The sequence below is a fragment of the Rhipicephalus microplus genome, chromosome X (assembly GCF_043290135.1).
Source record: "Rhipicephalus microplus isolate Deutch F79 chromosome X, USDA_Rmic, whole genome shotgun sequence".
In the NCBI taxonomy this organism is placed as follows: Eukaryota; Metazoa; Arthropoda; class Arachnida; order Ixodida; family Ixodidae; genus Rhipicephalus; species Rhipicephalus microplus.
Window position 1 is genome coordinate 298,381,358 of NC_134710.1, and position 21,941 is coordinate 298,403,298.

General features: G+C 45.6%; 2 protein-coding genes across 2 annotated transcripts in view; one reads left to right on the forward strand and one right to left on the reverse strand.

Annotated features, from left to right (window-relative positions):
* The window catches only part of Lim3 (Lim3 homeobox protein), a 303,916-nt gene extending 292,423 nt beyond the window's left edge, over window positions 1-11,493 (forward strand). Inside the window, exons 3-4 of the mRNA XM_075879425.1 lie at window positions 2,957-3,432; window positions 5,826-11,493. Coding sequence (XP_075735540.1) covers window positions 2,957-3,432; window positions 5,826-6,067 — 718 coding nt within the window. The 3' untranslated portion in view covers window positions 6,068-11,493. The remainder of the gene's footprint in view (window positions 1-2,956; window positions 3,433-5,825) is intronic.
* LOC119162377 (uncharacterized) overlaps window positions 1-21,941 on the reverse strand; it is a 297,639-nt gene that overhangs the window by 113,708 nt on the left and 161,990 nt on the right. The window lies entirely within an intron of this gene.

Sequence of the window (21,941 nt, forward strand, 5' to 3'; positions counted from 1 at the left end):
GCGGAGATTAGAACGATGATGTGCCGCGCTAATCCGGAGAACGGATCAGCGACGCCTCGCTACGTCCGCTATAAATAACCGCGCGCACAGCGCCGCCCCCGAACAGAGTCGCGTGCGTGCAAGTGCCATGGGATGGGATGCGCATACACTACACGCATATACGGACAGCGCCCCAAAGGAGCCCGAAAAAGCAGGAGAAAACGAAAAGCGGCAGTAGATGGAGTGAAAAAAGACGGGGAGGCCATGAACGAGGCGGTCACGCGCCCGACGGAGCGTGGCGCCGGCGTCGCCATCTGGCGCGTCGAAACGCCGGCTCCAGAGCGACGCTGCGGTTTGGGCGCGGGGGCGGCCGCCAGCCGAGAAGGCGAACACGGCGGGACCCAGCCGGTCGCTTGGCCAGCGCAGCCTGCGTACGCGCCATCCTCCCTTCTTCTGTTTATGGGACTGGCGCGTTTACACGTCTGGCTTCCTGCTCTGCGTGATCGCGCGCGCTCCGGCTAGTGCAGAGCCCCGCTTTGACGCGTCCCAGCGCCACGCGTCAGCGGGCCGTCTCGTCGCGATGGCCCATCCGACAGCTGCGCGTGCCGGCTCGATCCAGCGGGAACCTCAACTCGCGAGTGTCACGCCCGATAACATTCGGGTGTGACAGTATACTCGTTCGATTTGCACTTGAGGTGCGCCGCCTTCCCATTTGCGCGCTCGGGCAAGTGTGATGGGTCTCTTACATCTCGGATGACAGTACGTTAAAGACATTTGAGGAAATACACTGCTTGTAGCCACTACAGTCATCAACCAAAACTAACTCACCGAAGCTTCTACTATTGTACGTTTAATTGGGATACGCTGTGGGCTGCATTTAGAAAACGTGTGGCATCGCTGTGATCCAGTGGCGTGAAATGCATGAGCAGCGACATACATTAATACTATCCCCGTAATTGCTGTTTTGTGGGGCACTAGGCACGTGGAACTTGTGGATTCGACGCACAAATAATTGCGCCTTCATCACATAAGAGAGAGTATCACGTTTATTTATTTGTAGCACGTCGCTACCTCTTCGTGAGTAAATATGCGCCTAAAAGCACTTGCAACCACCCTCGGTTTTGTCGGTCAATGTTCTGATAATTTCAGATCAGAGTTAATGAAGAAGGGCACTGAGTGAACTTGTCGTTATCTGTTTCTGATGAAAAGCTTAACCGAATTCGCTCTCCTGTTCTTCCTGACCTGCGCTCATCACTCCAATTTCGCACAGTAGTGGCATTCATTAAATGCGAAGCATTCGTTAGCAAACCTAAGGCACTTTAGCCATTGCCACCTTACGTAACGAACTAATTATCTAGCCGCCTACGTCTAAGTCCCCCCCCCCCCCGAGTCGTCTGCGTAACAACTTATCAGCGTATGACGAGCACTATTCACTGTTCATTACATGAATAACGTGGAATGGCTGTGGCGTACATCGTAAAACTCTTTCCCTCAATCATGTGCAGCGCAAACATGCGTACTATTCTTCATGTTATGCGCATATGCACCATAGGTGATTTACAGCCTCAATCGATTCGGTAACAGCGTACATACACATGGGAAATTCCGGCAGATCCCACGTATTGTGAGAGTCGATGTCACGAACACTCACCGAATATAACAGCTGTGTAGTAACATCAGCTGTTATTGCATACACGAACAGGTGGCACTTGGGCTCTCTACATTCTAATTCACTGATGCCATGCACACGATTCGCCAGAACGACGCTGTGTTCTCATAATTTCTTACAAAACTGGCTGATGGTTTCATGTTCACCGAAAATAACGTCATATTAATGAAAAGTCGCTTTGTATTTAGTAGACTACCTAGGCCAAGTAAGTCCAGGTAGCCTACAAATACGATAGGTGCCATCCACTGATGTTGGTCTAAGTAGCACTACCCAGGGCTACCAGTTTCGTGGAGCTATACCTCGCCGAAAGAAAGGGTGAGTTCAGGTTCCAACATGTCACCGGCTTTATCGACAGGCAATCTGTCGACTGAATGACCAAGGCATCTTCAATTTCCAATAGCTGTAATATAACATGGACCCTTGTCGCCACGATCACGAACGGACTCGATAACAATTCATGTTCGGCTGCTGAGGCTCACTGATCGCGGTAATGATGACCTTGTTCAAAAGCTGTCAAGAACCCCTTCCACACATACACAAGGGTTTGGTGTAACGGACTCCGTCATAACGGACTACATATCAGCTCACCGCTTCTGGTGTTGGTAATACAAATGCTGCTGTTGGTATCGCTACCCCGCTACCAACAAATTGTTATATAGCACACATACGCCACTTCAGCATATATATGCATGTATAAATTTCGTACACACCTTTAGCGTCCTTTCGTAACGTATCGGAAAGTGAGAACATTACGCCACAGCCAATCTCCAGTCGCATGCTTCGTACAACATCGATTACCACGGTACGTGTGGTGTCATCAGCCGAATTTTTTTTTATTTTGACGACAGCAAACCCTTGTATGCTCTCATGTTCCACTGACCTCAATAGATTCTTGTACTTCAGAACATAAATGAAGTGAACACCTAGCGAAGGTTCAATAATTATGAACATGTGTACCAGATAGTCAAACCTTGCTGAGCTTCTGAGAAAACATGCTATGGCGCTTACACTAAATTTTTTTCAGATGTCGCGCTTAATGCAGTACAACGCTTCATGGGGCTGTACTCCATCGTCTTGCACCTACCAAATGTTCCCAGAAATTTCCTTTAGGAGCTACACTCTTTCAGCAGACTCCTTAGTGTGTATCGTTTAGACTGTTCACTTTAGAAAGTTAATTGCATAAATACTCAATGTCATTGTTCCGTTGCCTAGCAGTTGAGTGCACCTAACGTGGAAACTATGTCACGATAAAACATGATAAAATGCCCGGTGCAGCTGTCACTTGTTTAATGGCCAACTTTGACGCAGGCGATACGGCACCAAGTGCGCTGGCTGCGAGCTGGGCATACCGCCGACGCAAGTGGTGCGCCGGGCACAGGACAACGTGTACCACTTGCACTGCTTCGCCTGCATCCTGTGCAAGCGACAGCTGAACACGGGCGACGAGTTCTACCTCATGGAGGACAACAAGCTGGTCTGCAAGGCCGACTACGAGGCGGCCAAGGCGCGCGAGGGCTCCAGCAAGCGGCCGCGCACCACAATCACTGCCAAGCAGCTGGAGACGCTGAAGAGCGCCTACAACAACAGCCCCAAGCCGGCCCGCCACGTGCGCGAACAGCTGTCGCAGGACACTGGGCTCGACATGCGCGTCGTACAGGTTTGGTTCCAGAACCGGCGCGCAAAGGAGAAGCGCCTCAAGAAGGACGCCGGAAAGACCCGCTGGGGAGACTTCTTCCGCTCCTCTTCCGGTGCGACCATCAAGCGAGACGTCAAAGATCACCCAGGTATGCATGACGTTCTCTTCATGATTGAGGCATGATTTATTTATTTATTTATTTATCGATCAATAGACCACGAGGACATGCCAAAATCTTAGTAGTCTGAAAAGGCGCACACCGTGTAATAAAACACAAGCACGAGGAGTAGCCGTGCAAGAGTCTTCCTGAAGTACTCTTTACAATATCTATAATAGGATGGCTAGAATCTATATGTAGCATTGCTTGTATGCATATGTAAAAAGTGTGTTGTTCTATGAGTGTACATGATCGGAGTTTTCTGTTCAGATAGAATGATTCTTTTATAAAAATGCTGTGACAGTCAGGCACCTGTCGTCTTCACCCACACAGACTCTACCTCGAGAATGAAATGCTTTGCAGTATAGCTGAAGCTACAATGAACCAGACTATTTAACAGAAACCCATTAACTTTCTAACTATCGACTTCACAGCATTTGTTTACATTAGAATGTTGTAGGCTATCACAATTGGCGGTGAATCCCTTTTATTGTAAATCATAAAGATTGCGCATATTTACCGACAAATTAAAAGCACCGTAAGGGAAACTGACATCGCGTGGCGCAACGTCACGTGTTTGGCGCCTGGGTGTGTGCGAATGTGTCGTGTGTTTACAGTCTAATTATTTCTTTTGAGACATCGTAATGCGTACAGGAGAGGCAGATGATATTTTGCGTCAGTCCAAAACTACCCGTGAAGAGCCAATAACGAAATTCGAATCGAGGCGCGCCGATACAGAATCTGGTCAAGAAACACAGCAACACCTCCGGAGTACACGAGAGGGCCCCTTATTCTTCGCGTGTGATGCGTCGTACTTAGCTGTTTCTTTCTTAAACTATGAATAAGATCAAAGCACTCTTACGCGTGTCTGCAAGAAGAAGCGCTACAATGGCTAATAATCAATGATCTGGTTTAGTGCCCCATAACCATAGTGTGATTATGAGAGATGTCATAGTGGAGGTCTCCACGACCACTTGGGGTTCTTTAAAGTGCACCTCAATCTAATCACACGACCCTCAAGCATTTTTGTCTCTACCGAAAATGAGGCCAACGGGACCGGGATTTGATACCGCGACTAGTCGAGCACGATTACCACTGGACCACCTTGGCGGGTCGCAGCAAAGGCTGACGCCGAGTTTTGAAACTGCACTGAAAAAAAATATGAATACCATGGTTTTCTCGTGCGCTTCGCGAAGTGAATAAATAGACAAGCACCAACTGTTATACGCAAAGGTAATGCGATCCAGTGGTGCGAGAGAATTGACTTAACGCTTTCCACCACAAGATGCTGCCGCGACGCGCACTCATTCAGAGATTGTCATTTCTTCGTCATAAGAAGCTCCAGTCTGAAATATCAGAGCAGCCATGTTTACTGAGCGCCCGGCATGCTCGATTTCGATATCGCCATTGAAAGTCGGTGATGGCTATTTCAAATTATGCACAATATTATTTACGCCAGGTAAGTTATAAATTGTGATGGCCTGCATTTTTCTAATATACACGTGACCTCAATTAGTTGAATAAAAAGTGTACGGAGAGGTTTTATTATTTAGTCATTTCATTAAAACAATAGTCAGGCAAAGTATGTCTGCCTCGATGTATAACTCAGGCACAGAAACTACAGGTGCATGGTGGTCATTTTTTTTTTAAATCTGTAATGTCTAGAGAAAAAAAACACCCTTTATGTCATATCGTGGACGTTAACGAGCACGAGGTTGCCTAAATTTCTGGAGCCCTTCACTACGACGTCTTTTATTATCATATCGTGGTTTTGGGTTTTATTAATTTTAGTAATACCTAAAACTATCCGGCCTGACGGTGCACATTACGAATCATATTAAACAAGAGGAAAAAGTGGTGATAGTTTTATGCAAATGAGTGTCTCTCGGATTTCTGTAATTTTGTGGCAGTTTTTTTTGTCTTGTGAATAGAGCGTGTCTTAATTCCTGTCCAAGAAACTCACAGAAAACTGCTTTAAGAAAACAGTAAAGAGCAGCACTAAACTGTTTAGAGCAGAATTATTTCTGAACTTAGTTCCTGAAGCACAGTATCGATCTTACTCGATATGATGCGTCCACTCTGAAGCCGAACATTCACTATTGCTGGAAAACATTGAGGTGAAATTTTTTTGAACTGAGCAGAGCACTATCTATTCTTGAAACCGTGCTTGCAGCTTAATGGAGGTGACATAGTCAACAACTTGTCAGCGCGTAACCATAAGCAAAGAACAAAAAAAAAGACGTCAAACTCGAACCTTTCTCACTGCTATCTCTGAGCTGTGCTTACATACGCGCTTATACAGGCCGGGCTTCGGGCACTTTGTTTCATGGCGTTCCTGGCGTTTGTGCTCGGTTTTCTCTTCCCCATGCTGGTTGCCGCACCAGAGGACTCTGAGCCGTTTGGACTGACCGGCAGCGACCCTGAGGGCTCCCCGGGCCAGCAGTCGGGCCACAGCGGCGCCTCGTCCTATTTCCCGGCCAGCCCCGGCGGTCAGCTGGGGCCACACTTCGGCCTGCCCAGTGACCAGTTTCCTGGTCGCGGAGATGACACCTACGGCGAGTTCCCGCCCAGCCCGGCTTCGTGGCTCGAGGACATGGACAGCACGCCTTCGTCGGCGAACTTCTGAGCCCCGCAGTTCCGCGTAGCGTGAACCAAAGCGCGCGCTATCGGCGCGGTTGACATTCCCTCTGTTTCGTTGCCCCACGGACTGCGTAGCAATCGGCGCAGCCGCGAGGGCGCGGCGCTGCGCTCCGTGTTGCTGAAGCTGCGCTGAAGGCGAGGGACGGAAAGAGGTGTGCGGCTCTTGGCACTGTTGCACGCTGACGCTGCTAGCATCGTCCTGACAATGCGAAAGTGGGCTGGGTGTGGGAAATATTGCCCGGAAACTCCTGAGGCAACGGACGCAAACTTAAATCAGAGCTTAACTGTCCTCTGCCAGGGTTATCTATACGCAACCCTGGCGTAGTTCTGTTGTAAAGCATTGGTTCCTGTGGCAATTGTGGTTTTTACGCTGATTACTTGTCGACGAACAAACTCGATTATCTTGAAGAAAATACGTAGGATGATCTCTCCTGTGACTATGACCCACTTAACAAAAAAGAAATCATTAACACAAACAAGCAAACCGAAAGCAATGACGGAATATTACGTTCTGTAGAGGGCGTTCTGAGTTAGCATGACTCTTCATTTGTCTGTGAAAGGTCACTAACTGCTCTCAGGCATCTACGAGGACAGACAAAATGAAATAGTCTCGGTTTTCCACGAATTTATTTGTGTGTAAATACTAGTCAACCAACGTAAATGTGTGGAAAGACACTAAAGGCAGAGACAAGACCATACTAACGTGCTTCGTACGTGGTTGTGATATGTTGCCCTTCTTCATTCACATATTCACGTCTTGAATATCACCTCTGCTATGGTTTCATTGTCAAAATAGTTTATACTGAGATGAATCAATTTCTAACAAAGCGATCCTTTTTTTTTTTTTTTGAACGGCAATAGCTTCTTCTCTTTCACCTTGCAAGGGAAGAAGTATACAAAAGGGCAAGAGTGGAAAGAAACCCATTGATGTTTGACCACTGCCTCTTGAGCTTTGGCAGAGACGCAGTTACGACAGGAAATGGCTAGTCAGATTGATATACCTTCTTACTCTTATATATCAGGTTTTTTTTTGTCTTCAGTTTAGTATTTTAAGTTATGATTGATCGCAGGGCTGTTGTCACCCAGTGTGTTGACTCCAAAAACAAGAGTGTGCCACGACAAGGAACAGACCTGCGATTTAATGAAGACAGAAACTAGAGGTATCACTGGGAGCTTTTTCCAGTGCTACAATACGATAAATGCCATTGGCAGAGATTCCATCGCCTATCTCACGAAAAAGTTTTCCAGTAAACGTTAAATGTATCTGAACAGAAGGAAGGAAGGGTTTGGCCAACTCGTGAAACACATCCCATGTCCCTACGCAGTATAGTTTAAAAAAAATGAAGGGAATTTTGACTTAAATATAACGGACTCATCTGTAGTGTCTAAAAAACAGAAGGGGGATATAGGATTTGCTGTGATGTGAGATTTATTTTCATGTGATTTTTGTTCCCTAGTCATTCCACTATCGCAGTCATCTAGTCGTTTAGAGTACGGGTCTGTTTACGAGTAACAGTTTCCTTCAACGCGAAACAAGCACAACTTATGGTTATCAGTTCGCTAGGCTGAGCCGTACCATGTGACAGGAGTAGCCAAATTTCGTAATGTTGTGACAACTTAACAAGGCACCAATTATAGGGTAGCGTATACAAACCTGGTGCTTTTATAAACAGCCGCATTGATAAAGACACCAAGACCATTTTAGAGCCCCCGCCAGCCCTTCAGGCTGCTGATTGATTCGACACCGGCAGAAAATGTAGCCACAAACGTGCAGACTGAATTCCACCCTCACCTGCCCGAAAGAGGCATGACGTGCATATATGAATCATGGTACGGTGGTGAAACGAATTAGGGGAGTCAGCCAAGGAGCTAGTTGTTCCGAACCTGCTCCTCTGAGCCAGACAATCTCAAGTTTTTATATGACCAAAATAAACCAAAAGAAATAAGATAGAGATCATCCAGTGAAGTTTGCTACCACATAAAAATTTATGGTCAGAGCCAGCTACGAAAACGGAAGTCCAAAGATCTTAATCATGCTTAGCTTAGCTTGTATCATGTGTGTCCTTACAGCAGCCTGCACGCCTAACTGAACCGCACGTTTAGCCCTAACATTCACGCTTACGTCAGAACGTTCCGTGCTTATAGTTTTTGGTGATTGGACGACACCATTATTTCTGACTGAAACGGCTCGAAATAGGGCGCTTCCACTCTCTGCCATTCGATGAGCTCCTCCGCTAAGTGAATGTCAATAAAACAAACAAACAAAAGATTTCGCGAAGAGACAACGCACCAACTCGTCCAGCAACGCATTCTACTAAAAGATAGCACGCAGAAGTTTGGTGTCTTAACTTCAATAAGATTTAAAACACATCACCTCCACCCGTTGTAAGAGAGTTGCACGGCTCTTTTGCAAGTTTGGGTGTTCTAAAGAGTAAAGAGATAAGGGACAGCATGCAAGTAAGCTTAGTCATTCGAAATATGAGACACAGCCTAAGCTGCCATGAAATTACGCCAACTTCACGTGACCTGTTTACGAGCTTTTAATCAGGAACACTAAGCTCACATTGTCCGACATGATGCCGTAACAACGGCGTAAGAACATCCGCAGCAGCGCATAGGCCTTATTATGTTTGCCTTATTCTAGATATATTCTAGGCGGGTGCATCAAGCGCTGCGCGTAGCTCTCGTGAGGTTTCGAGCAAGTGGCAGCAGCGATTACAAGTTTGCACTAAACTGAGCAGACGGCGCAATATTTCATAGGACATACATGTGGCGCAGTCTGTAAATCGCTTTGAACCATCTTGGCCGTTGCAGTGCTCGCATCTTCTTAAAAATTGCGCCAAGAAGCGTGAATGAACAAGGCTGCTACCCCCTTATACTAATTACATATTCACGCCGTATTGTACGAGATATGTGCAGCGTTCTTGAACCGGCTGGGTGCACGAGACGTCTACGTGTACGTGTTAAATAAAACTTTGTGCGAAGTGTTCACCCAAGAGGGCTGACGCATGCGTAAATCGCTTTCTTTTTGCCAGGTGGCGCTTCATAGTAAGCAATTACGATAGACTTGCATGTACTTTCCTGAGAGTTCTAAATTCAATAAACGTCCCCCGAAAGTAGTTGACCACTGAAAGTAGTAAAATACAGTGGGACGGTATTTTTATAATGCGCACTTAAGCAGAAAAAGATGCCATTGACACCTTAGACATGTTGATTACGTTAACACTTTCAAGTAGATATAGGCATGATTCGGGCACATGTAACTTCAACCAAAGATGATCTCGCATGCAGTCGTGCCGTACTCAGCCGCGCAGCCGATGCCCGAGGGAGCCTGCTTCTAACGGCTATAGTTCCTAGATTATGAATAGCTATATTATTAAAAAAAACACCCCCTATTAATCTAGTTCTGTAACACTGAGCCAGATAACGGAGCACGAGAGCATTGGCTGATCCAAGAAAGGGGAGAAAGAATGGCCCAAAAAGTAGTGTTTTGTCACAAGCATTTCTAACAAAGAAAGCATTAGGGCGAAATGCATCCTCAATTTTCATTGCTACAATACGTCTGGCTATACCGAATCATGATTGCAATATCTAACACGTATACTTTAAGTGTGATATGCTGCTTGGAACACGAGTTTGCGGCGGAGTCGAGAGGCCCAGTAACAAGATGCTCATTTATGGCGAAAAGCATCGAGCGCCGGTGTTAGACGCACCAGCTTCTTGCCAGTTTTGCGCCAACGGCCAGGCAAGTTGCGAACTTTTTGCATGTACCCTGCGCAACTTGCACTCTAATGATGGAGCCAAGTCGTTTAATCACTCGCGCATTGCCTCGACGCTTGCAGCATGATCATTTGTTAGAAGCATTCAACAAATTCCGCTGTTCACACTGAGTTATGCAGCCTTTTATTTTCCATTGCCTATCACAAAACTGGCTACACTGACACTCTCTACAGAGCAAGGAACAAACCTAATTTTATGTAGTTTCCAAGAAAGACATGACAATAGCGTTACGATGGGGGTGTGGCTAAATGTTATCAGTGACAAGTGTTATTTATAAATAGTATTATGCGCAAAAAGTGTTAACACTGGCAAGCAAACCACAGCATAAATAAAATGAGTTGGCAAAATTGTCAAAATAGCGTCGATTATACGACTGACGTCGTAAGGGATATCAGGAACAAATGATCTTGAAACGCTTACGTGCGTGCGTGCGTGCGCGTGCGTGCGTGCGTGTGCGTGTGTGTGTGTGTGTTGTTTCCTTTGTGTGCGTGTGCGTGTGCGTGTGCGTGTGTGTGTGCGTGTGTGCGTGTGTGTGCGCGTGTGTGTGTGTGTGTGTGTGTGTGTGTGTGTGTGTGTGTGTGTGATTTGTTTCCTTCCTTAACCTAACACGTCGCTCCCATTGGAAGACCTTTCGCCGGTAAAATTTCCTTACTTAACATGACACCGTCTCTCCTCTTAGCCCTCAACTGTGCCCCCTTCAAGCGACAAGCGAATTTTCAAGTCTGGTATCTTTATAACGCCGTTCATGCATTGTGTCACAACATGCACAGGTGACTTGTTTCAGCGCCCTCCGCATTTCGCTAACAGCTGCCAAGCTAACCCCAACTTTGAATTTACAAGCGAACGCCCGATGCTGCTAATACGTTGAACGGGCTGGCACATGTCAGGCACGAAACACCAACGCACGAGGTCTTGTGCGCAGTATAAATAGTCAATCTTTGCATGCCACCTGGTTGGAGCAAACTGGGTTGGAGCAAACTATCAGACAGTATACGAGCTGCCTTTGATACTCGTTGTATGTTGGCGTATTCGATGTTACTGATAGAGTTAACACTTTTCCACGAATTAGGCAAAGCAGTGACTGTTTGACTGAACTTCTGCAGCTTTCATTAGTTCTTATGATGGTATATAAGATGGGTTTGGGATGGAAACTAGTTTTCTGTGTATATCCTTTTTTTGTAAAGACACCATGTTGTTTGGTAATGAAAGCAGCAGAAAATGCTTCCGCTATTTCTGCTGCCATTATTACCCGCCACTGCAGCCTATGAAGTTCGCGGTACTTCAGAATGCTTGACAAGTTGGCGAAACGAAAGTCATTTGTTCCAGGTGAACTGTTCGGGTCCCTCACGGGACGATCTTGACAGCGCCGATAGCGCGTAGTGTTGGTAGTTTTGCACCACCATCGCTTCTCAACCAGTCTGCGAGCACGTGGGACAATGTGTGGTGTGCGTCACGATGACTGTACGCGCGTGTGTGTGTGTGTGTACCTCTGGCGTATCTTTTGACGCCAAAGACGTGACCTTTTTGCAGAGCCCGAAATTAATTGTGTTCTTTTTTTTTTTCGGGCACAACGACACCGATTGTAGTCTGCGTGTACATATTCGTGAATATACATTAATATATTCCCAAAAATGCCTCTTGTCGATCTCTTGAGTCAATGTCCTTTTTTTCTTCTTTTTTTTTGTCTTAATAGGGTACTCAACAAGTGTGGGTAGAGGCACTGCTCGACTCTGAGCCAGGCCATGCCTTAGATTAAAAAAAAAATGTCGTACATGTGTAGAGATTGGTGTAGTTCTAAGCCCTGCGGCAAACTTACATTCACAACTGTGAAATCTGAGGATGTGCGTGACGTGGTAACCCAGTGATTACAGTCATAGTCGATGACGTTTATTTATTTATTTATTTATTTATTTATTTATTTATTTATTTATTTATTTATTTATTTATTTATTTATTTATCAGTAAATAGTGCCAAACCCAAGAAGAGCGGGACAAAGAAAAATGTTGATGAAGAGCTGGAGATGTTTGCCTGGCTTTTCGCCTGACATGCTACTTCAGCAGTTGGGTGATGATTAACACAGCTGACACACTGATAAACGCCTGACACATACAGATACGCGCAAAGTAGACTACATTATTTAAAATGTTTCATTTAGGCTCGTGGCCCGCAATAAAAAGTCAACAGTGCTTTCGTGGCGCGTAACGCACTGGCGCCCCTTTGCCATGGGTGCCGGTTGCAACTCCAAGTTCGAGTCCCGTTGGAAATTGAAAGCCGCCTTCAGGGACTATTTTTTGATGTGTGCAGCCTGCATTCACAGAGAACATGATTGATTACGTCATGTTTAATAGATGACAGTACGACAGGTGACAACGAAGCGAGGAGCACCAGGAGCATATTTCGGCTCTACGAGGAATACGACGTTAAGGTGCGTATTTATTCCCTATACCCCCAACCCCTTCCGGAGGAAACTCTTTCCAGGATTATCCATAAAAATATCTGATGTGAGTCACCTCGCTCAATAAAAATGGCTTCACTAAATTGCAACCATCAATATTATATTTGAAGGCAGATCAAAAGGCTAAAGTAAAGCACTGATTGCGCTAGATATTGGTGAAAGAGCATTCACACCACGTTCGAAAAAGCGAATTATACGCTTACGGACACATGCGTTCGCTTACTAAAACTCACTCAGACTGAGAAAGAGCTGCGAATCTGAGTTAGTCCAAGGGAGTAAACCTGTCGCGGCAGAGTGGCGCTGCCACATGGGCCTCTCTTTCCAGAGGTGCACTGAAGTATAGGAATAGATCAACGTTTCTTTTGTTGTTGTTTATTGCCTGACACCACTTCTGCTTTTTTTTCACGCGGAGGGGCTGCGTGTTTTTGGAGTCACTCTTGCTTCTTTCTTTTTTGTTGTTGTTTCCTTTTTTTTTCATGGTTAGAGACAACCATGTGCAGATAATCAACTCGACAGCGCCGACAGGCAGACACGGGCGCATTTGATCACAGGTTTGATCACGACTTAGTCATAGGTGTGGCTCAATGGCCACTTGTATATGATTTGGCTTGAACAAGCCTTCCTCTTTCTCTTTCAGTCTCTTTCCCCTTACCCCGTGAAGAGTAGCAAGATAGAAACCTGCTTTTTAGGCCTACCTCTTCTCCTTCTCATTAAACACCTTCTTCTTTCGAGCCAAACACGATTCGTGTCTGCCGCGATTGCGATCAAAAGTGTCTGCGTGACACCAGTATGATGTGACAGCATGCTGGACAGCCCGAATAAGTTTGAGCTACCGTGGTGACAGCTGTTGTGTGACGGTGGCAACAGTTTGATGCATGGCAATATTACATGACAATGATACACGGTTTGTTGCTTTTTTTCTTCTGCAACATAGCTCGATTCACTGACTTTACATTGCTGATTGTTTGCCACTGCTATCGTGCTAAAAGGTAGCTGTGGGCCTTTGTCAAGCTGCCTCTTTTGGAGAGCAGCTTTTACCTGCAGCTGTCCTTCTTAAAACTATTGATGAAAAATAAACATTATTATTATTATTATTATTATTATTATTATTATTATTATTATTATTATTATTATTATTATTATTATTATTATTATTATTATTATTATTATTATTATTATTATTATTATTATTATTATTTGTTCGTGTGCCTGCGACGCACAGATAAAGAAAGAACATACGACCAGTCCGCGGGCCACCGTTCTAGTATTCGTGTTTCATATCAAAAACGACTGTTGTGCGTCTGGTACTCAAACGATGGCCGACGCTTAATCCGAGACGCACCCGAAATTGGACGCAATCTCACACGGCTTACTTTCAGGGTGATAGCGAGCACGTGTGTGGGAAGATGGCGGCCTCTCCCGGAGATCTTGATAACTATGCAGCCCACGATAACCAAATCAGCCAATAGCCGTAGACTTTGCGTATATGGCGTGATCATTTGGGTATATGAAATCACTACCAGAAAGTGGAGGAAACGATTTCTAGCTGACTTTGAGAATTAATTGTACACTCCAGGCCGCGGGCTGTGCTGTAATACTTGAACTACGCGCTCTCAGGAAGCTCGACATACCGGTAGCCAGCGTTTTCTGATCATGCTGAAAAAGTATAGAACGGCTCCTAGAAGGTTCAAACAAAAACCACCTAGCACGACTCTCTTGCCGAGATGAATGACAGACGCGCCGCATCTGTGGGAACGGAGCTTGCGTTTATTTTTACGTTGTCACCGACTATAGGAGCTACGCATCATGCATACGTAAAGCATCATAGATACCTAAACATCTTCGATAATTAAACAGTACTGGTACCTACACGTAACTATACCAGTACTCGCACTAAAGGACAGTTGCTTTTCTGCACTTTCGCCAAAATATTGGTGCTTCTATGCAGTTGCGAATCGACGTTCAACATGAGCGCGAAAATCCTCCACTTCAAAGAGAAAGATATTAGACTACATGTATTGACAGGACCACTGTTTTACAACTATGGAACCGTCATGTTGTTATTCTTTTTTTTTATTTCTTCCTGAGAAGTATTTGAGGCTTTCACAAATACTTATGGGGCTACTTTTCGCGATTAGTGCTCGAAAGCCACCGAGTACCCAGTTGGAGTACTTCTCCGATGACATACGTCCTCTCAATTCTTGGGGCGACCATGATCATGTTGCAAATTACCACATCGAAGAAGTCAAACCCTCCCTATCCCCCCCCCCAAAAAAATAAATACCTAACTAAATTTTTATGTGTATGGTTTCGTACACAAATACAACACACGCATGAACCTCCACCCTACCTCACAAAAAAATTCTAGCCATTGCCCTGCGTGGTAACCACTGTCATGAAACCTCTTAGAGCACCACTAACCACTGAACAGTTGCCCGGCCAACGTGCGGGCAATCATGTAAATAGAGAAATTAAAACTGAAGGCTAAGTGCATGTTGCGTGTTCGTGTGTAATAATTTGAAACGTAATGAGTTCTCCGCAAAAACGCATTGCCTTGGGCACAAATCCTTGAACTTGAGTGCTAATGAACCGCATATATGGAACTCCCCCAAAACAGGTAGTTATTTCAATATAGTATACCTCCACATTAAACTACCCAAAATTTAGTATGCGCAAGTAAGCTTCACGGCATTGATTCAAAATAATGCACAGAAGACGACTTTCAAAGCAAGCACGAAGATTTTTTTTTTTTTTTCTTCGCTGTCACTCCATGCCGGCGGGTTCCTCGAATAAGGTACCCTCACACATTCGCTTATTGACCACCTAATAAACGTTTCTCTCTCTCTCTCTCATTCGCAATTTGCAGATGAAGGGGTTCGGATTATATCCAAGGGTGGCTTACTAGTTAGAAAATTACGAATCAGTTTAAACAGTGTCTAAATATCTTTAAATTCAAGTATACATACTTGTCGGGCACCGGAAGCCTTCAGTCTGAATTCGCTACAATGTTGCCCTTCTTTTTCGACATCACACTTGGCTTGCCATTGGCCTCGAGGGCATACCGTGGCGGCACCTACGCGATGACGTCACTCATAGGATGCCGGGTTGACTTTGTCTGCTGGAACACCGCATTTCCTGTGGTTTTGCTGTGGACATCGTGCGTGTTTTCCTTTGTTTTGAAGCTCAGTGCTTAAAGAAACGGTCAGACCTGATAATACGGGCAAGCAAACTACCAATCAGTTCCTGCGTGGCACTCTCGTGTCTAATATTCATCGTAAAATCGCGACTAAGAACCGGTGCAGTCATGGCGGGCAATGCAAGTGGTGTCGTGAAAGGAAATATGCCGTATTCCACAACTACGAATCCTATCTGTGACGTCAAAACGATTGCAGCGCTAGCCGCTCTAGTGGAGGCCCTCGTGGCCAATATATACACGCAGCGACATCTGACTTCTTTCCACGTCCAGTTGTCTTTATAAATACCAGCCTTAAGCAGAACAGTCAGGTTCTCGCGTTTTATGGCACTCATTGCGTGAATTACGCAAATGGACGAGTCAGTGGTGACCCCGCACGACGGGCCGACGAACGCGACGGAAATAAATCATGGGAGAAAAAAAAAAACGCGATGGCCGGTGGTAGTTTCTACTCGAGCTCTGTGCGGCACCCCTCCTAATCACACCACTCACCGTTCCAAATCCATGCGGCAAAGTCTCCTTCCGTAAAAAAATAGGCAACTTGACGGGGCGCTTCGCAGTGCCCGGTGTTCGATATTTCACGCGTTGAGGCTATTTTTCACTGTTGCAGACATCCATTTTCTTATGCATTGGCGTTAAATATTGTCATATTCGTAAGTTTTTGGACATATATGATAATGCGATTTATCTGATTTCGATAGATTCCGGTTTGACTGTATCACCATAGCAGTTACGCGATTAAGAAACTGATACTCACTAGTATTCAGCCTATGAAATGCGGCATTTCATTTTGTTTCGTGGTTGCGTGGATGTAACATTGTTATGTGTGACGATACCACAAGGTTATAAGATACCTTTTCCTCTTTCTCAGATTCATTTTGTAAATGAGGCACATTTATAGTGTTGATGCTTCCCTTCATGTAAAGGTGATCGAAAAATTGGAGTTGAGCGGGAGACACATGGTGCGATTCGGCATCCGATGCGGCGTGCGACGCCGCACGCCACGTACGACGATTCACGAAACATGCATAGGGTGAACAGCCATCAGCGCTCAGGCTCCGCCCACTTACGGCCCCTCAGCTTGCACGCTCGGGAGACATCGTATCCTCTTTATTAAGCGCTAAAATAAAGAAGCTCACGCAGCCATGCCTTATTGTCTAATAACAGCGCCAACAAAGCTACGTCTTCGCAAGCGACAAACACCGACACAGCTCACATTCATTATCGACTCCGAGCGTAGGCCTAGCAAGGCCGACGTTCTCGATAGTGCCGCTCTCTTTCCAACGTGAGCTCATCGTCGAGCGCTTCTTTTTACCAACACGATAAAAAAGTGATGCGGCTGATTGTGATAACGCGTGTGTCAGTTCAACGAAATTCATTCCGAAACTTTCAGTGCATTAACGCTAAGCTGTATTATTCACAGTATAGAGAAATAAGGAATATAGGCAGAGTAGGGAGGTTAACTAGACTATACGACCTGTTTGCTACCCTACACATGGGAAGGAGAATAAGGGGTAAGATATATATAGGGAGATAGAAAGCGAGACTCATTTCACAGGAGACATTGATTGATTTGTGGGGTTTAACGTCCCAAAACCACCATATGATTATAAGAGACGCCGTAGTGGAGGGCTCCGGAAATTTAGACCACCTGGAGTTCTTTAACGTGCACCCAAATCTGATCACACGGGCCTACAACATTTCCGCCTCCATCGGAAATGCAGCCGCCACAGCCGGGATTTGAACCCGCGACCTGCGGGTCAGCAGCCGAGTACCTTAGCCACTAGACCACCGCGGCGGGGCATTTCACAAGAGACACAGTGCAGGACCTCACAGGTGGTCAATCAAGGCTGTAGCGTCCAAGTACTGCAGGAGGACTCGCGAAGCTTTCAGGGTTGACATGCTGTGCGGCCAGATTCTCAAGATCTTTCCTTCAGTGAAGGGCCGCTCATCGAGTCTCTTCAAGGCACACTGGAGAGTCATGTGATCTGGTTCAAACTGACAACACAAACAAAAGGGACGATCAATGAAATCAGCATGGTTCCCATTATAAATATTGCTCTAAAATATAAAGGATATTGGACCGAGTCAAGCTGTTTTTGCATAGGTTTTTCCCCCGGGTGCCTCTCCAAAAACATGCTGTTTCGCCTACCGTCGGGGCGGCACAATGGTCACGGTGTTCAATCATTTGGTAAACGAAAGGATGTGGGCTCGATCCAGGCCCTGGGGTGACCGCATTCCGGTCAAGGTGAAATTCTATAGGACTGTGTACTGTGAGTTGTATGCACAAGTTAAAAAAACCTCAGGTTGTCGAGATTTCCAAAGCCCTCCACCGCGGTGCGCCTCATAATCATATCTAGGTTCTGACAGGACTGGAAGTGAGAAAGGGAGGTTAAAATATGCCGCAACCTGCACCACCAATGTGTCGTGGGTATAGAAGGTGGAAGAAGGCAAAACGAGAGGAAAGAAAGAAAGGAAGAACAAAGGTGAAATAATGGTCTATATATACATGTATAGAAAGAATCAAGAAAAGAAGTGTAGGAGAAGGGTATGGGTAAGAGATAAACGGGAATTGACGCCCGTCTGCGAAACCACGTGTCTCTGTCAGCTTGGACTTCGTCTTCGGGCCTATGGCTTCTTTGTGTATAGTAAGAGTTCGTCCTTGGTTGTCAGCTGGCCTTCCGCAAATGGGTAGGTTGGGTTGATGCCTGCTTCAGCCTGGATGTCTTCACTTCTAGGATCTGACGAGTGAAGCCGCAGCAATTATGAAAGCGAAGCTTGTTAGGAGTTACACATTCCGGCCGGTAGCGTTGATCTACGCGAAAAACGCCGGCGCCGGCGAGCGTATACGTGAATACGGACCTCGATAGTTGCCGGTCACAACCATATTCATATGTGCATTTTTCCAATAATCGATGCTCTGTTGCTTGAGGACTTGCCGACGTTTCCGATACGGCGATGTGATCTTTCAACAAGGTGACTTGTCATTTTAAGTTGCCGCTATATCTTTTTTTATTTTTTTTGCCTGGATATGAACATATGAGCGCCATTGCTGCATGTAGCAACTAATGTTTTGCGCTGCTAAACCTGTGAATGAAGGGACAGCAGGCATGGAGGAAGGGTAAAGCTTAAGGGGAGCATTGCGCAATGGGAAATGAATACATAAATAAATGCATTACGTCCGGCACGCACACACCCAGGTTCGGCTGTCCTCATTTTCTATTTCGGGGAAGGGTACCTAAATTTTTAATTTCTGTAATGGTCGTAAAAACAGCAATTAACTTAATTTATTTACTTGAATAAACGCACGTTTTCATTGCACCATAATTTTTTCCGCCACCTTTAACATGAACTCAGAATAAACCCCCTTACCCACATCTTTGTTTTTGTTTCATTTAGTGTCTCTAAACTATAACGCCGTGCTCAATCCAACTAAAGCACTGGTACATATCGATGGATAAATATCAAGCTCACTAGCCAATGCAGCGGCATGTGGCAGTCGCGCCATCTAGACTACGCTACGCACACTTTTTGTTTCCAAGCGTAGCCTCCGAGACCTGTATGTGGGAGGCTTCTACCACTCCGTGAGGCCGAATACACCAGTTGCACTAAAACGAGTGCTGCAGCTGTTTTTAATGTTAACTATAACGCTCTTCTAAACATAGCGTGCTTGCCAATTGTTGTTTTATGTCAGAACACCTAGACATTTAAAAACATTTTGCTTTGGTTTTAGTTTTAACTGGAACAAAAATATTCGCGCGAAATAACCTTACTGCTGGCTACTAGTAACTGTCAGAATTTTATTTCGAGGCTCCAAGTTTCTTTTTAGTTTTGAGAATGCGTCGCATTCTAAAAACAGAAGTTGTTCCCTCATCATACTTCTTTTAATTACTCGTAATTTTCCCGATAAATTCATACCTGAAAACAATATTGGCCGTCGTTGTGCACGGCTTACCGGTTACGACGTCGCACTAAGAATGAAGGCGTCACATCGATTCATGACCGCAGGGGTCGCATTTCGATTAAAATAAAATAGAAAAAATACCAGTCAACTTAAATTAGTGAAAATAGTAGGACCATGGCCATCACAGGTACACCTCAGAGCAATGCAAATGTTTCAACGTCTTTTGTTGAAGACGCTGATTTTTGCAATAGCAGCGAACTGGGAGCGCGGGAGGAACACAGACCCAAAGCGAAGAGGAGGCACACAGCACGAGCGCTCGTGTCTGTGTTCTTCCCGCGCTCCCAGTTCGCTGAACAATTACGCCGATATTTGTTGTGAGTTTTGTGCAGACTACGTCTTGAGTATAAAGTGAAAGTGGGCAGAGTGCTTGTATGTGCGCAATGTTAAAGCGAGAACTTCCGAAGTCTCTAAATGCAGGGCTTTGACGCTACAAAGAGGCTTGGTCTTTCTGTTCCGACGTGGAAGCGGCCCGCAACGTGCTAGAGAGTGGTCCGAGGGGCCATGATGAAATGTTCCCCATCCATATATCATAACAACTAAGTGGAGAGGGGTAGCTGTCCCCATGAAATGGCAACATGTCCTTCATTTACTTTTTATTTTCATAATAAAAAATAATGTAGGTACTTGCTAAAGAACCTTACATGGTTAAAATGTGTCTGGTGCGCTGCACTTCGGCCAGCCTAATTATCATATCGTAGTTCAATGACGTGAAATTCTGTAGAACTTATTTACTTGAAGAACTGTGTCACTTCATGGTAAAGGAGAGTACGATTGTACGATTGCGCAATGACTTCCTCTAAAGTAGACAAACATGAGTCAACATCTTGCAGTTGTTACGGTATGCAACGTGAAATTAGCATGGAGCCTGTTGAAAAAAATTGGTTCATATCATAGCCGGGTAAGACATCAGTTTCGCTCTGTTTAGACTGCTGAACATATTACATAAATGTAATGTATACATTTTGCTGCTAACATGCAGGGTTCTCAACCTGATTGATTTATTAATGTGAAAACAATTTAATTGGTTAGCGTGATGGAAGTTATATCGTTTGAAGATCTAGCTTTGCGTACGCCGCCACGCACACTGACGAGTGACGTCAGCAATGTCACTTCACTATGTACACCGGATAAGCATAAATAATTGTTCCAAGGGCCTTATCGAAGCTTTGTGCATTTACAAATCTGCCATAAGTGCATGTTTCAGGGGTCCTGCATGGTCAGTATACGGTGCCAGTTAGCAGTCAAAAGTCCTGAAAACACGCAAGCCAAACAATATAGGGCAGTGTGCTACCTGGAATTTACGATTAGCTATCAAAGTCGGCTATAAATCACTCCTGCTTCTCTAAAAACAATGCCATCAAGTCAAAAGACCGCGACATAAGCAAAAGTGCACGGCCATTGGCTGACTTGAGCTTCGTGAGCTGCATAGTTACCGTGGTGCACCACGAGATACCGCCACGTACCCGCGCGCTTGCTAGCGATCGCAGTGACAGTAAGCCGCGCGTTCAAAGAAGATGAAAGTAAGTACTCAAGTTCATGACGCACACTGACCGAGGGACGCACCTTCTTGCATGTCCACTTCTCATCTCTCTCCCCGCATAGCTTTCAGCATGTTCGTTAAAATGAATGGAAAGAGGAAGCACCTGAAGCGTCCGTTAAACCACTGTAAATGCCCTCGTAATTGACGGGTTTTTACATTTTTGTGGTCGCGAGACAATACGACTGTTTAATTATGCCATTGGATGATTACTTGGAAAAATATAGTACGGACACTTTAAGTTCTGAGTGCCAGCACGCGCGTCCAGACGCTTCGCGTGTTGCAGACGGAGACGTACACTGATCCAAGCTCCCTACATACACGCCATTCATCCAGAGGTGTTCCCTCGGTATAAATGGTGTGTAGGAAGCTCAGATGCTTTGGTAGTACAATGCAACGTGCACCAACCCCGATACTACTTCGGCCAGGTGGGACGTGGCCCTTCGCAGCTCCTTCTTGGCCGACCGATTCTATAGGCCGCCCAGCAGGCCCACAGACTCGTGGAGTGGTCGAGTGATACATATAGATAGATAGATGTGGGGTTTAACGTCCCAAAACCACCATATGATTATGAGAGACGCCGTAGTGGAGAGCTCCGGATATTTCGACCACCTGGGTTTCATTAACGTGCACCCAAATCTGAGCACATGAGCCTACAGCATTTTCGCCTCCATCGAAAATGCAGCCACTGCAGCCTAGATTCGATCCTGCGACCTGTGGGTCAGCAGCCGATTATACCTTAACCACTAGATCATCACGGCGGGCGCGGAGTGGCCGACAGGCTTGGCCTCGTGGTCCCGACGTGGGAGTCACCCGCTGCACGCTAGTGCGCCTCACCGGACATCAATGAAGTTTCGCACCTGCCTACCCACCTTCTTTACAAGGAACCCACAGCTCGCCAGAACGGGTGACGTGATTCCCATAGAAATT